The sequence below is a fragment of the Tachypleus tridentatus genome, chromosome 9 (assembly GCF_004210375.1).
Source record: "Tachypleus tridentatus isolate NWPU-2018 chromosome 9, ASM421037v1, whole genome shotgun sequence".
NCBI lineage: Eukaryota > Metazoa > Arthropoda > Merostomata > Xiphosura > Limulidae > Tachypleus > Tachypleus tridentatus.
Window position 1 is genome coordinate 60,152,264 of NC_134833.1, and position 17,370 is coordinate 60,169,633.

General features: G+C 32.1%; 1 protein-coding gene across 3 annotated transcripts; it reads right to left on the reverse strand.

Moving 5' to 3' along the window:
- Nucleotides 1-1,487: 1,487 nt before the first annotated feature.
- Nucleotides 1,488-10,276, reverse strand: LOC143225301 (uncharacterized). 3 transcript variants are annotated; one of them, XM_076454442.1, is made up of 5 exons: nucleotides 10,172-10,276; nucleotides 9,680-9,759; nucleotides 8,239-8,343; nucleotides 7,659-7,751; nucleotides 1,488-1,693 (listed from the first exon to the last, which is right to left on the reverse strand). In XM_076454442.1, the coding sequence occupies exons 1-4, from the start codon at nucleotides 10,260-10,262 to the stop codon at nucleotides 7,662-7,664; spliced, it is 366 nt and encodes a 121-aa protein (XP_076310557.1). In that variant the 5' UTR covers nucleotides 10,263-10,276; the 3' UTR covers nucleotides 1,488-1,693; nucleotides 7,659-7,661. The 3 variants fall into 3 exon arrangements, with proteins under 3 accessions (XP_076310557.1, XP_076310558.1, XP_076310559.1); XM_076454443.1 differs by having other exon boundaries at nucleotides 1,488-1,707; XM_076454444.1 differs by lacking the exon at nucleotides 1,488-1,693 and adding an exon at nucleotides 3,341-3,561.
- Between the last annotated feature and the right edge of the window lie 7,094 nt (nucleotides 10,277-17,370).

The following is a 17,370-nucleotide window of genomic DNA, read 5'->3' on the forward strand; positions in this document are numbered from 1 at the left end:
GTTATTCTCTTGTTTTAGGAATTAAATATATAACTATACAATGGGCTATCTATGATCTGTCACTAGCAGTATTAAAGCACGATTTCTAGCTTTCACGCCAGTAGCCATATCGCTGAGACACTAGGGAGTAATCTCTGTCCTCGATGACAAACTGCAAATAGTAAAGCTAAGTATGTGTGCGCAATGCTCAAATTTCAGATGTCTGTTTGTGTACTTTACATTTTGTTGCTTCATTATACGGAGTAAAACCATTCCTTTAAATCGTATTGACAGTTATATAAACAGGCCAAATAGCAGCATTGTTTTAAAAATTAAAAGTTTATGGATTTGTCGTTACCACGATTTTTTCCTTAATACATTTTTATGTTCTGTGTTACATATACTATTATTTTTGTTTATGTATTTATAAGGAAGCACAAAGGGCTACCTGTTCTCTGCTAACCATGGGTATCAAACCTGGTTTCTGACGATAGTAGCATTTATCGTAAATCAAATCTCTTTGACGTTTGGCCATCATTACTTTCATAAACATTTAATGTTATAATACTTTTTAAAACTACATATATTTGTTGTTGTTTTCTCTGTTTATTTCGTTCTTACAGTTAATTGTTCTATTATATTTGTTTTACACCGTATTTCTTCACGAAGACAAGTAAACCATTTACCAAAAATAATAAAATTTATAAAAGTAATAACGTGAGAGATGTCTGTATTAAGATAATTGCTATAAAAATGATGTGAAATTGAATAAACGTTGAAGGATTAGCTATAGTTTCCAAAGAAAAATATCAGCAGCGTATGTAACTTATTTTTTCATACACTTTAAAATATTTAAGGGTTAATCAAAGACCTGTGTATCTTGACTATAAGAAGACATGAGTACTGTAATTATATAATGTTAATGTCACTTAGAATTTTATCTTCATGGAAAACAAGCGTCAGTTAACTGGTTTTGTTTTCTGGTATTGGAGCTCATTTTAAGAGATGCTCTTTGGTACTACATATGTAACAGTACAATAATAGATTAAAATACGTTTTGTAATAAACAGAATGAGCACCTCACAAACTAATGTAAATCCTTAATCGATATTAGATGATTAAATTAGTAAATATATAAGAGCTGCTGGGAAAACGTGATGAACCACCCCATCGAAGATAATTCTGTTTCATCAAGCACATTGAAGATGAATCAGGTATCGTCACGCTTCTCCCAAGAACTTCCTATCAGATCCAAGTGTGATGATCCTCTTGAGAAGTTCATTTATTTGTTATCCTCTTCCTATAGGAACATATTACCCAGTGAAGCCTGATGTGAACATGTGTTGTCATCCAGTAAAAGAAAATTCTAACACATTATATATGCATATTACAACACTAATGGTTGTTAAACTACATTTATATGTCACTTATAATGCCAACTGACATACATAAAAATCAATTTGCACTTTGAGGCTATGATTGTTCTATAAGAGAAGAATGGTCATACATAAAGAAAAATATTTATCATTGATAAATTTCTTAATTTCGTACACGTGCACAACATCCAAAGTAGTATTTGACATCACTTTTTATAGGTTAAACTTATAACTCATGCATAGTCTTAGAACAAATTCGAACGAGCTCAACAGGTCCGAAGTCCAGAAGTCTACCACATGGTCAACTCATTTTTCAAAGTAGGTACGGAGAAACAGACCTTGAAAATACGACCTTAATAATTTTTAGTAAATAATAGCATTCAATACACAGTGATGCATATATGTTTTTAATTCATTATCATCTCTAGCTGCTTATAGAATGACTTAAAATGAGTTATGACCTATTTACTTATTTTCATAACTTTTATGATTGTACTTTAGAGAAGAGAAGATATTTAATATAGCATTTAAAAGTATGTTTATTTGTAATAATTTTAAGTATAATTTTTACTTTCATACTTTAATAATAGCACTAAATATCATTAATTCATTATAATCATTGTAAAAATGTTTACTATATTACAATTTTAGTCATAACTTTCCACTACTGATAAATATTCAATATAACGAAGTTTATATTTCTTACTTTATCAACTATGGCTTCATCGTTTGGACTCTTGAATTACGTTTCGCGGGTTCGAATTCCGTTACCGAACATGCTCGCTTTTAAACCGTGGAGATGTTAGATTGTGACTTTTAATGCCACTATACGCTCGTAAAGAACAGTTACAGTCACGATTAAACGGTAAATTGATGCCCCGGCATGTCCAGGTGATTATGGCGTTCGACTAGTAATCTTCTCGCCTTTTCAGCCGTGAGAGCGTTATAATATGACGGTCAATCATACCATTATTTATTGGTAAAAGAAATGGCGGTGGGTGGTGATGACTAGCTGCCTTTTCTCTAGTCTTTCACTTTCTCTTTCCCACCCGTGGTACAGCGTTATGTCTCCGGACTTACAATGCTAAAAACCAGGTTATAATACCCGTGTTGAGCAGAGCTCAGACAGCTTATTTTGTAGCTTTTTGCTTAATTTCAAACAAATAGACTTTCACTTTAATAATTACAGTCGGTTTTTATCGAAAATAACCGTTGAGTACCTTTACGATAAATTACACAAAATTACCAGATACATTTTGAGCTCAATATTTCTCAGTTTAATTTTTATCACAGTAACACAAGTTGTTCTACTGAAGACACGTTTCGTTATGTGTAGTAAAGAAATGAATGTTTTGTACTTTGTTCTTTTACCATCAACCAATATTTGTTGCGTAAAAAACGAAATTATTTTTTCCTACCAGGATTTAAAGAAATCTTGAACTTCCCAATATATTTACACAACTTTGGTTTAATGGTGTAAAATCGCAGATAACTCGATATGGCCAGATTATTAGAGCGGATTACTGTGACTGTGAATCTCACTATTCGTTGGGAAAAGAGTACCTTAAGAGTTGACGATGGTTAGTGATAACTATCTGCCTCCTCTCTGTCTTACACAACTAAATTAGAAACGAATAACACTTACTGCCAGCACTCGTGTAACTTTGCGAAATTAAAAACAAACATTCTATAAATGCTACAAATTATTTAATAGCATGTAATCGTGAAAACGATGGCTCGTTTCTGTTTGAAGAAAGTTTATACGAACATTAATGCAATGTTCTTAATACGAGTTTTCGACCCCTTTAATTTTTTTTATCAAATGTTCTTGTTTTTAATTTTCAATGTTTGAAATTGATTACTGCTTTATTAATTGAAAAGTTTTTTGTCAGTATAATTTAGGATACTTTTTAATTCGTAAAAACGAAAAAACTAGATTTTCTGTCTTTAAATAAGGTTGTAACAAAAAACACAACACATATTTAAATAAAGAATCTCTTTGACCCACCACAACTGAAAATCCATATTTAATAAGTCATTACAAACTCAACAGCTTTTTTGCTTTAAGAAAGTTTTATTATCGAGATAAAGGTATCGGAGAGCTCAACAAATACCAAAAAAAGAACAACAGGACAGATTTAGGTTATTATAGTATAGTTAATATGTAAATGTTAGTCCTCATCAGCTGTTCAGTGATCTGTTCAGGCTGTAAGTATAACTTATTTTGTAATAATTAATATTAATTCACCTAGATTAAAACTAATAATATTTCATTTGATATATCAGTCAAACAATTTAGTACCAGAAGTTGTAAAAAATAACAAAATATTGACAAATGTTATAAATTAAAGAGATATAACTTTGTTATTTTTCATTTCATAAAGTTATAAATCTTAATTCGAAAGTCATGAAAATGAACAGTTAATCAGTTTTTCATGTTGAATTAAATAAAAATCACATTTTTATTAACATTTTTCATTAATTTACCTAATCTCAAATTCTATATAAGTAGGCCCGACTTGGAGAGGTCGTTATGGCGCTCGACTCGTAATCTGAGGGTCGCAGGTTTGAATCCCGGCCAAATCAAATATGCTCGCCCTTTCAGACGTGAGGGTTATATTGTTACTGTCAAAGCCACTATTCATTGGTAAAAGAGTGACTCAAGAGTTGGCGGTGGGTGATAATGACTATCTGCTTTCCCTCTATTCTTACATTACTAAATTAGGGACGGCTGGCACAGATAGTCCCCGTGTAGCTTTGCGCGAAATTAAAAAACAAACTATGTAAGTGGTAGTTAATATTTCATCTGTGATGTCGTATTTCATTCTATACATCAAAGTGTTGCTATACATATAGATTTAACGTTCACTGTCTTAGAATTATCATTCTAAAATTTTGTTGCACCTGAGTATTAGAAGGAATAATTATCTATTTCGTGTGAAATAAACTCCCCATATAATTATTAGTATGACTTAGATCTTTGACATTTATCGATCTAGCTATTCGACTTCCTGTTACAGGTTATATTACTTATATATGCGTGTCTTTTTTTTATTTTTGAACTATTTGTGAGAAATACACAACTAAATATTCTTTTTTTATTTAAGAAAGGAGAAATCCGTAAAGATGATGTATGTTGTTATTTGTTTCAGTCAAAAAATATATTGCTAAAAGTTAAAAAAAGTTTTAAACACGTGCGTATTAATAGCTCAGTTCTATGGAAATGTTGATTTTTGTTACATGCTTTAGTTTATAGGTATTTTGTCAATCTATTTAAAGAAATTCCGTCTGCATTCTGAAAGTATAAAATTAAATGTATAGACTACGGAACTGAAGAATAGTTCTTCACTTCTTATTTTGTAGTCTCCAGTTTTTTTCCTACTTAAAACTTTGGTGATATAACAGAAAATAAATTAATTCAGAAATAAGCTAAACATTTAATCGATATTTTGACAACAACAAAAACAACGTTACAACATTAGGCTTATTAGAGCAGCACTCTCTCCACTTACACTTGCGTTGCTAAAATCACAATGGGTAGATAACACTGGGGAACACTTTTTCAGTAACTTTGAGTTTCATTGGATATTTTAACTGATTCTGAAGGAGTTTTAGGCGCTGATTTCAAATCTGAAATTAGTTTTTCTCTACAAGCTCTAGTTTGTATGCAATTTGAGGTTAATGAAATTGTACAAATGTGAACTTGCATAAACCATGTATAAGCATTTTCACGTCCATATATATAGATAGCTTCTAATATTTTGATCATTCTTCTTTTGTTTCAGATCAAACATGGCTTCCAAAAATAGATATCATTGCAAAAACAAGCCTGATGCCTTCTGCTACATATGTGGATGCTACACACTCAATCGTCAGAGACGTAACACATCCTCGTTCGTCAAGCGTGCCTACAAGGCATATTTTGAAGTTCATCTTGGTGATCAAGACAAGCAATGGGCTCCTCATGTTGTGTGCCACAATTGTGAGGAAATGCTTCGAGACTGGACCAAAGGAAAACGCAATGGTCTGCCTTTTGGTGTTCCAATGATTTGGCGCGAACCTACCAACCATGTAACTGACTGTTATTTCTGCATGGTAAACACAACGGGTGTTGGGAAGAAAAACCGACATAAGATTACGTATCCGAACATTCCCTCAGCTATTCGGCCTGCTCCGCACTCTGAAGAAGTTCATGTTCCAGTTTTCAAAGGCTTGCCTTCATTGGACGATAAAGACATTGGACATGATACAAGCGAACAAGACAGTTGTGTCAGTGAATTGTTAGAAAAGTGTACACAATCGGAGAACTGTTCTTCAGACACTGAACCTTTCCCCGTCCCCAAGCTTCTTCCCCAGGCTGAACTGAATGATTTAGTGCGGGATTTAGGTCTTTCAAAGAAAGCAGCAGAGCTTTTGGCATCAAGATTACAAGGCAGAAATCTTGTTGATCACTCTGTTAAAGTATCATATTTCAGAAAGCGTGACCAGCTTTTTGTGACCTTCTTTTCAGAAGATAGACAGTTTGTTTACTGCCATGACATCCAAGGGCTTCTCAAAGAACTGGATGTACCTTACTATAGTCCTGCTGAATGGAGACTCTTTTTAGACAGTTCAAAACGCAGTCTAAAGTGTGTTCTTTTACATAATGGGAATGTTTATGGAGCAGTACCTGTCGGTCACTCAGTGCATTTGCGGGAAGACTATGATGATATGAGAATGGTCATGGACTTATTAAAATATCATGAGCACAATTGGATCATTTGTGTAGACTTAAAGATGGTCAACTTTCTTCTTGGACAACAGAAAGGTTTCACCAAGTTTCCATATTTCCTCTGTATGTGGGACAGCCGAGCACGAGACAGACATTGGGTCCAGAAGGACTGGCCTATTCGTGACACCCTTGAAGCAGGCATGCCAAATATCATACAAGACCTAATTGTAAGCAGATATAAGATCATCTTTCCTCCTCTTCACATCAAATTAGGTTTGATGAAGCAATTTGTCAAGGCACTGGAAACCGAAGGTGAATGTTTCCAACACATCATCACAGCTTTACCAGGGTTATGATTTGAGAAGATCAAAGCAGGCGTGTTTGATGGCCCACAGATTCGAACCCTAATTCGTGATGATCAGTTTGTTGCTAAGATGACCGCTTTAGAAAAGGCAGCATGGTTATCCTTTGTGGCAGTCGTTCAGAACTTCCTTGGAAACAATAAGGCGGAGAACTACAGTGAACTTGTGAACAGAATGCTCCTCGCTTTTCGTGATCTCGAGTGCAACATGAGCATCAAGCTTCATTTTTTGATAAGTTCTCTAACAACCTGGGGGCTGTGAGTGACGAACAAGGAGAACGATTCCACCAAGACCTAAAGGTCATGGAAGAACGCTACCAAGGGCGCTGGGACAAAAGTATGATGGCTGACTACTGCTGGAGCATTAAACGAGATTGTCCAGATGAAGTGTACAAACGCAAAAGTTACAAACGCAAATTCCTACCTGAATAAAATACACAAACTAAATGATAAGCTATTCCTATAATTTCCTATAATAACGAAAAATTAAAAAATAAATAAAAATGTCAAATTGCATAAATTCTGTAGCTTGCAGACAAAAACCGACTTCAGATTTGAAATCAACACACTCAAATTGACTATAGAAAGATCTTTTTTTAAATGCAACAAAATGAGTGTTCCCAGTGTAATAACTAAATATTCTATCTGGACACACGATGCTACCATCTAGTGACTAGAACTGAAACTGTTATTGTGAAATATGAAAAGGTAATCGCTGCTAAGAGGTATTTTTCTTTGTTATTATTTTCTAATAAGAAATGCGTATTGTAGAAGAACAGAATAATACTGCTTTTATAAAAGCTGTGAATGACCATTATATTTTTAAATATGGCTATACAACTTTAGCAATTTTATAGCAAATATCTAAGCAGCAAAGAATAACAGATAAAATGCTATTTCTTTCTCAACCTATCCCAACATACTAAATACGATACCCTGTATTTTCATAAATTTATGTATTTTAGAAAATAAAAGAACATAAAAAGCACGAGTTTAATATGTTTTATAAACATGATTAGTTTATAATGCTATGTACAAGAAAGTTTTATTTTTTATTTTTATGGTATTCCGACTTAAACTGAAAGTTATGAAATTTATGCATAAATATTTACTATAGAGTTTAACAGTTACAAAATAAAGTATGTTACTTTATTTGAAACTACAAATATTTTAAACACTTTTGTAGAAAATAATGGACATATATAATTGTATTTTAACCTCAGTAATTTACCTATTAAAAACACTTATCAATCAGTTTAGCCAGTACATTCTCTGGATCCTCGTGAATTGCTGCAAATTTTTCAGCGATACAATTTTTTATATCCTGCAAGCATACACAAATAAGACTTGATGTTATGTAAAATACTACAATATTGTAAGTTTGTTCAAGCATAAAATATTTTTATTTAAAGATTTAGAACTGAAATCTAGTTATATTGTATTATATCACATATAAAATTTTCCTTGCTGACTATTAGTTGAAGTTACTTCACGTTTTCCTTTATTTATAGCTCCCAAACAGTAATGTACATGCTAGCGAAACACATTTACAGAGTTTGAAGACTTTTCTCTTAAATTTTGTATCTGTTTAGAGTTTCAAAATCAACCTTTATAACTCATAACAAGAACTCACGAATAAACGCATTATGTAGAATACTGAAACTTAACTTAGAAACCTGGTGGTTATAAAAGGAAAATTTTTCTATAATAGCTCATTATAGAATATTTTAAGATAAATAAGGAAATATTATTCAGAGATAAATTTAATAAGAGTAGATAATAAATAAATATTTGTAATAGTTCATCATTACCTGTACATCAGCCTTTCTTTCTTTCTTACACATTTCATTCAAATGTGCATGATAATTCTTGTGAGGAAATTTTGAAAATTCACATTCTCGAATTGCATCTGCAAGCTTGAGATAAAGAAAAACACCTTCTGTCAAATCAACTTTTATCTTATATTCTACTCCGTTATTTTCATAATATTTAACTGTATACTTAAATTTATGTGTCAAAAACCATACAGTTGTCTTAAATTGTATTATAACAACTATCAAATATGCTGCTCTTCAGTTTGTTTATTATCATCTCAAAGTGTTTATTAAGACATAAATAGCTGCTGATAAACTGAAAGTAAGTAATATTCTTGAAACAAAGGTAGAAAAGTAAAAACATAATGAAAACAAGTAAAATAAAATGATTGGTTGGTTGGATGTGAATAAGCATAAAGCTACACAATGTATTCTGTCTATCATGGGTACTGAAACCCTAATATAGCGTTATAGGGCCTCAGATATATTGCTGCGTTACTAGGAGGAAAACAAACGCACATTTCTACTGCACCTTTCTAGATGTATTAATTATGTCCATATATAACAACACTATGTTGTAGTCTTCAGAACAAAATATTTACTGTTTTTGAGAGAAACACTTTCTTATGGTTTAAAGCTCATTAAATATTAGTTAAAAAGGCCCCAGCATGGCCAGGTTGGTTAAGGCGTGCGATTCATATTTTGAGAGTCGCGGGTTCGCATCCCCGTCGCACCAAACATGCACGCCATTTTCAGCTATGGTAGCGTTATAATGTGACAGTCAATCCCACTATTCGTTGGTAAAAGAGTAGCTCAAGAGTTGGTGGTGAGTGGTGATGACTAGATGCCTTTTCTCTAGTCTTACACTGCTAAATTAGGGACGGCTAGTGCAGATAGCTCTCGAGTAGCTTTGCGCGAAATTCAAAAACAAACAAACAATTATTTAAAAATTGTAGATATTAATTTTTCAGTTTTAAAATACTTGAATGTTGTTGTTTATTAAACCTGTTTTTAACGTTGTTTTTTTTTGTCTTTTGGTGACACAATGTGCTATCTGTGTTCTGTTTGCTCGGAGGATTCGAACCATACAATATAGTCTTGGTAGCCCATAATATGCCTGATCCACCAGATAAATCTGATTTTTGGGTTTCTTCCTTAATGTGTCAAGTTAATCCTCAATATAAATTAAATTTTAAATTATTATTTCCATATCTTTATTTATAAACTTACCGCTTCTAAACTGGAGGTATGTAACATTCTTAATACAAATATAGAGAATGAAAATTATAACTAAAATAGGAAAAATTAAATTAAAATTACATCATGCTATATCTGTAATTTATGTCTAAAGCTGGTATATTTATGTTAGGAGCACGTTGTTTACCAAATTACAATAAATTACCAAAACTCTTTTAATCGTAATGTTAAAAATACTAACCCAATCTGACTTTTCTTTAAAGACTGATTCCATACATTTTCTCATTGCGTTTACTTTGTCAGGCTTGTCTTTATTCATTTCTCAATTTTTGAAAAAAATAAAATAAAATACTGATTTCACTCGAAGAGGATATTTTTCTCATGCGACAAACCAGCGTACGTAAAAACACTTTAATAAATTAAAAAGGAAGAAGTTGCCTTATTACATAACTCTTATAAATTATTGTTGAGTATAAAAGTCTAATGCTTTAGAAGTTAATGTGTAACACAGAAGTAAGATATCTGTTGAAATTTTCAAAATTAACTTTGCACTTCTTAGAGTCACATAAAATATCAACACGAAAAATAAAATTTCACAAAACCTGTATATTTTACTTTAATTTTTGTTGCGTTGTATTTTAATTATCAAGTATACATATGAAAATAGAACATTTATTCCAATAATACGATAACTTAATAATTTATACACCAATCAAGTTTGAAACGAACTTACTACATATTATTTGAGAGCCTACATCGATCATATTGCCTTTTGTCAACGTTAGGGTTACGAGCACAACGAGAGTTACAAATAGAGCTTTCATGTTGAGAATCTTGTTGTTTTCATGCATATATTTATTTTAATAAGACCCTTTTTATATCATTCATCTAACTGCTTTCACTCAATAATTTAAACTAATTTGTAAGTACCCTAAGAGTAATAGTATTTTACTAGTATATTTCCCAATCATTATGTTACCTTTTTTTCGGATTGGAGAAACTACGTTTGGCTACAACCAATAACTGAGTGCCTATACCAAACACAGGCATCTTATTTCATACAATTAGATCACATGACTAGAATCTGTTTGTCTAACATTTTATCTTCGTGAAAGATTCAGTCTTTTAAAGCACGTTATAAGTATTACAGGTTGGAAGAGCTGTTTGTAGTTACATCTACTACGGAAAATATAATACAGGTTGATATTGCGTATATTGTAAATTCACGAACTACATAAGAATTTTAGTATAGAACATTATTAAAGATTTTTTTACTGATCAACAAATAACTTAAACTGCCAAACAACACTGAAATAATAGACGTGTATCTGGTAAGTTGCTTATAGAAATATTTGTGTGTATTAGTTTCAATATTTTTGTGTATTCTCTTGTTTCCACATATGTTGTGTATTTTTGGAAAGACTAGTATGTTTGACGTTCTTTTATATACATAAATAATTTATATAATATTATAATATCATGTATCTATCATATCAGCTTTGAACTTACCAATCAATACCAAAATGTCTCAAAAAGTATTATATTCATAACTAGGCCAGCTGTCGCTCAGTGGTTAGCGTGTCAATCTGCAGCTCGAGGGATCCAATGCATTATAGTAAAACCATCAAATATATCTCCCACTTTCATATGTGGGAGCACTATAGAAGTGACAGTCAATCTTTTACTCAGATAAAACAGCAGGATAAGGCCTGAAGCTTCCGAATGACCTCCCTGCCTCTGGATAGTAATTTAAAATTGATGTTAATTAAACTTGACTATCATGTTTTTAAAACCTTGCTGCTTAGTAGTGTATCGCATATAAAGTTACAATGTGAACAATAATGTTAGTTGGCCAAATGAATAAGTAAAAGTTGGATGTTTGAAATGTTATCTTGAGAATGTATGTCAACTAATTAAAATAAATATTGTTTATAGATATAAAACATAACTATTTAATATCTGAAAATGTTATGATAACTTCCTCCTTCCTGTCACTCTAAAACATAAAACAGTTCATTTAACAATTTAACGAATTTAACTAAAGAAGACAAAACATCCAATCTAAATGGTTGAAATTTTGTAAAGACACTCGTTCTTCACTTATACATATGGAAGTACACCTCAGTAATGGTGTTGTAAGTATTAAATAGATATGTGTATACAGGAAATTTATATTGTAGATTATTATTGCCTTTGTTTAGTACGTATTGCCAAACGACTTTAAAATTCAATGAATTACAAACTGAGTAATATCTTGAGAGTACATGTGTCGCTAGGTGGCTAAAAATGTTTGAACATTTCTGGCAAAAATGATCTTGTTCCGGCTCAAAGTGGAGATATCTTACTTCCTGAAATTAATAGTAAACAAAGTGTGACCATTCTTAAATTAGGTACAACATTGTTGCGTGGTCTAATTTGCATTAACAGTGAATGTTGTATTGGTTAATAGCTTGAGTAAATCCATATTATTTTATGGTGGCACCCGTAAAAGAGTTACATCAAACACAACCAGAGCATGACAAAAACTAAACTAAAATGATACATTTAAAAAAAAAATTACTGAAAGTAAATACTAAAATGTATGTTTGTATTCACACTTTTCCTCCCTCCTCTGTTTCAAGCTTGTTCTCAAGCTGACAATTAAATTTAACTTTAATACCTGTTAACTTTAACTGCTGATGATCCAATAAACAATCTTTTGAACACTCATAAATGAAACATCACTATTCAAACATTATTTGATTTCAATAAAAGTCTAAAATGTAATTATAAAACGTTGTCATTAAGAACACGAAGTGAAATATGCAGCTTTGTGCTCAGCCATAAAAAAAAAAAAAAAAAAATCATGTATAACAAAAAATATCAGAATACAAAATTGATTCGCTGTCTTTTCTGCATTTTGAACCTATACATGTAAGATAGCGCTAGACAGTGAAGACACCAACTTGCCATGGATTATAAGAATTGTTTAAATCGTTTTACATTCAGGCTACAGCTGAAGACAAATGTCACAACCTCATGGCTAACATACCTAGTATGGGTATCTAGTGAATAGTATCTCACTGTATACCTGAAAACCGAACACTCACCCAGCAGTTTTGTTGGTGCTCATTTGAACATAGGAAAAGATATAGTATATTTCTGTTAATCTGTTTGGTTTGTTTTGAATTTTGCGCAAAGCTACTCGAGGGGTAACATATACATATATGTATGTATGAAATATATTTCACAATAAGAAATTAAAATACTGATCTGGCGTTTATTCATCAACCTTAGTTTGTTTATGAATTTCGTGCAAAGCTAATAATTTAGCAGTGTAACACTAGAAGGAAGGCAGCTACTCATTACCACCCACCGTCAGCTGTATGGGCTACTCATTTACCAACGAATAATGAGATTAACCGTCACTTTATAATGCCCCCATGGCTGAAAGGGCGACCACATTTGGTGTGACGGAAATTCAAACCCGCGATCCTCGGATAACGAGTCGAGTTCCTTAACCACCTGGACATGTCGGGCAAATTCTTATAATACTATAGTTATATAGAATATTTGAAAGGTCATGAACCACAAACATTTCACTTGTAAGATATCTGAAAAGTGACAGTGAGAAGTATCATTAAATTTGTTTTTATTCCTGATATAACGCGGACAATAGATAAAACACATACTTTTGACAAGTATCCAATAAGTTAAACCAATTCTATTGCACTTTTTTGTGACAGACATAATGTTAAATAATGTCTTTAATGGTCCTTTCTTTCATTTTATAAACTTACATCTTTCTTTTAAAAAGGCAAACGTCACTTTCATTACCAATATGGAAGAACTTACGATTAAAATGAGAAAAGTGAGATGACTTCGAAGTCAAAATTCCACCCAGTCTTTGAAAGGTTCCTCGGTTCACAGAAGCCATTATGAAAGCTGTTGCAATTTTAATAACTTTCCTTCAGTGGTATTAAATAATTATTATCAATTTATTTCGATAGTTTTATAGAAATTTTGAAGTTTCATAGATCAAAAGTATTTAGCTTGCATGATATATAAAGTGTTGTTTAGTTTTTCTCCAGATGTACCTGCACGTTTAGCTCATATCGAATTGGATAGGTAAATGCTTGCCTCCACTATTTGTACTGGATATGATGTTAGAGAAAATTAGACAAATGAAATTACTTTGAAGTCTAAACACTATCCAGGCTCTTAACAGACAATTTGTCCACTAAATCAATGATGAGACATGCTAATTAGTTTTGGTTTTTGGATTTCGCACAAAGCTACACGACGGCTATCTACTCTGAGACATGTTAAAATTTCAGAAACTCTCTTTCAGGGAGAATTATCTGAGTAATAAAAAGGGATCGCTTGTTCTTTATACAAAGACATTGTCGTATTTGTTCTTTATCTTACTGGTTAAAAATGGAAATTCTTCAGTGAGTTGTGCTTGTTTATGAAATTTTCTCAAACAGCACTGTTATTGCTTCACCCAACATAGTAGCACAAAGGTGCTGAAAACAATGTACTTTAATGAATCTATGTTTCCTAAATTTATTTATCGTGATAAATATTTCAAGTAATATTATATTTATACAGTGGTCATAAACAGCTACTCTTTTGACATTCTTTTATGGTTTATATTATTAATGAAATAAATCTTTCTTGAAAAATTATTTTAACTTTTGCTCTTTTCTTCCTGTGTAATATGGCAGGATATCATACATCTTCCGCTACATTTTATTAATACAGAATTATTCAAAACTTTCATTTCGATTTCTTGATTCGTTTTCGTTGATTTCTAACAGTAAATACCCACTTCATCAGTATGAAGTCTGCTTCAGCTTTGGAAATTGTCGAGTAGATGGTATATAGATGTTACAGCTTTTGTTTATTATTATGGAACGAACAGCCACTTGGTGACACTTATCACATGTGAGCTCAACTCGAGTTTACTGTTTGCTCAAAAGCACTAGTTTTACTCAGAATATAAGTTCCACTTGGTTCAAGATATGAGTCGATTAATGCACAATCATCTCTAGGAATAATAACTGTTAATTAATTAAATGTTCTAGTTAGAAGACGATTGTACGGTGCGTATTCAAGTTCGAACAATTTTTTGTTTTGTATTTGAATGTTATTACTAAAATTTACGAAACGCATCCAGTCTCTTCGTTTTCTGATATTTACCTTTGTTGTTGAGTTTGATTTAAATATAGTTTGTAATTATTCTGCCAGAATTTCCAATTATAAAGCAGACATACCTGATACTTGTGCGGAAATCAGTATTTTCCTTGAGTCCAAATTTATTTCTAATATATTCTGTTACACCTGCGACTTTATATTGTTTGTAGTTGTCTAATGACTTGTTGTTTTACACGTGTAGAATTGTTTTAATACGACATAACAAAAATATTTCACAAAGATGGATTCCAACTTCTATGGTTTTGTTTTTCTTAAGAATCAAAAGTTTCATCTACCTGTGTATTTTTAACATCGGTTAAATTTATTCTAAATAAAAATATTCCCAAGTGAAGTAATTAACACCTTTTAACTCTATTGATACTCGCATTTTTAAGAACCGTTTCTCAATTTATAGAGAACACATTACTACACGATTTTCTTTACTAAATACCAGATCCATCGCTTGAAGAAGAAAAAATAAAAATGCTTCGAATAAAGTCGTCATTTCTACTCTAGCTACTGTTGAATATTAGTCATCCAAGATCTTCTTGGGATATTGATGATATTCTTCAAGTCACCATTTTCAATGGTGACGAAGGAACAAATCAGCAAGCATCGAGACTAATCTTGATCTCATAGCAACACTTTGTTATACAAATCATTGTTGAATAAAAATACGCTTCTTTGCTGACAAATTTCACATGTTTATGAAACTCATGTTAAATGAATCTCACTTCATTATGGTACTTCTGGTAGCAAAGTTAATTCCAGTCTTATGTAATTGTGTATTTGTACAAATAAATCATATGTAAAACTAGCACAATATACTCCATTAATAAACTCGGTTGTTTGTGTTAGTGTAATCATTTCTAAAATAAACGTTACAAAACCTCGCTAGTTCATGATTATATGTATCGGCTAACTGAACAATCATCTTTATGAACCTAAGTTTTTATTTTAGCTATGATCGTTGAAAGATGTTAAAGTGGTGCCGCTAATTTAATTTTTTATGCCGTTAAAAAATTCATTGTCTGTCCATTCGACTGTTTGTTTGTTTTGAATTTCGCGCAAAGATGTACAAGTACTATTTGCGCTAGCCGTCCCTAACTTAGCAACGTAAGACCAGAGGGAAGGCAACTACTGAACGCTACCCCACAACCGCCAACTCTTGGGCTACTCTTTTACCAACGAATAATAAGATTGACGGTCACATTATAACGCCCCCACGGCTGAAAGAGCAAGCATGGTTGATGCGAGGAAAATTCGAACCCGCGAACCTCCGGTTACAAGTCGAACGCTTTAATCCACCAAGCCATGCTGGGCCGTTTCAGCAGCTCTTCAATATGCAATAGATAATCTTCATATTTAACCCTTTTTATTGGAATATCAAAGTTTAAATCAAGAACCAGAACTTTTTTCTCATTTGAAACTTAATTAAAAATTTTAGAAATTAATTTATGCAGATAAAGCATATATGTGACCGATAATGTTTAATAATTTTAACGACATTTTCATGTAACATTTTCTAAACCCATGGCTAAGTATGTATGACACTGTAATTAATGTGTTTGGTTTGAAGTTCGCGCAAAACCACTCGAAGTCCATCTACTCTAGCTAGCCTCAATAAGCTGTGATAAACTATTAGAAGGAAGGCAACATCTGAAAGGTCGAGTATGTTCGATGAAGTGGATTCGAACCCACTAACCACAAATTCCGAGTCGAGTACTCTAACTATCAAATAACGGAATAAATAATACCCATTGGAAGAAACTATTTACGTTCCTATAACTTATATGACAGATATCTGTGAATACAACAGAATAAGTTGCTAATTGCTCTTGAATCTTGATTGATAGATACTTACACACTTAAAGTGTAGGTTAAAACAGGTTAGCATGTAGAAATGAAAAGAAAATTAATGGTTTTGCTATAAGTTACTGTGAATAAATTATTTTTCCATCAACTGTTTCTCTGTAAAATGTTTGCTTTTCGAAATTGTTTGTATCAGTGTGGTCCACCTGGAAGCCGCAAGGTCTGTTTCAGTCCAGAAATATGTTTTAAAACCCATAAAAAAAAGAGTTGATGGAAACCAAACTTCAAAAATAAAGTAAAGAATTAAAATAATCAATATCTTAAAACCAATGAATTCCTAAAATTTTTGACATGAAGGCTATTAAAAAGCTCTTCCTCGACGCTATATTCCTTTGTGAGCCAATCAAAATTAAGGTTATTTATGAAATCAGTTTGTGCGGTATTCATGGAATAGTCATTGGTAAAAATAAGTTGGGTTTAAAACTGCTAATGTGTAGAAAAGCCAGTGCGCTTCCATAACATGACCGTCCAACAATGGATTTTGTTTCATGTCGCTTAGCAACAAATGTATATCATAGTAATATTGTTGGTTTACGTACTGAAAGTATAAAATGAAGAGTACTGCCAACAAAACTAGTAAAAAAGTCGATTTCTTAATTTCATCTCGTCGATTAAATAGGCTTGTTTTTTAATTAACACTCCTACGAAAAGACGTTTCTAGTCCTGATTTTTCCAAGCCCGTTCCTCTGGCTGTGGTTTCGCTAGATAGTAGACAGGGACAGTGGGAATCTCGTTAATCCATTCATTAATGGATTTAAATGGCAATTTCATTTAAATACAAAATTATTAGCCTAATATTAATAACCTTTCAAGTTGCTCTGGAGCCTATTAGGCCCCACTTTTCGTAGGAGTGTTAAAACATTGGTGATATTAACAGAAAATGTA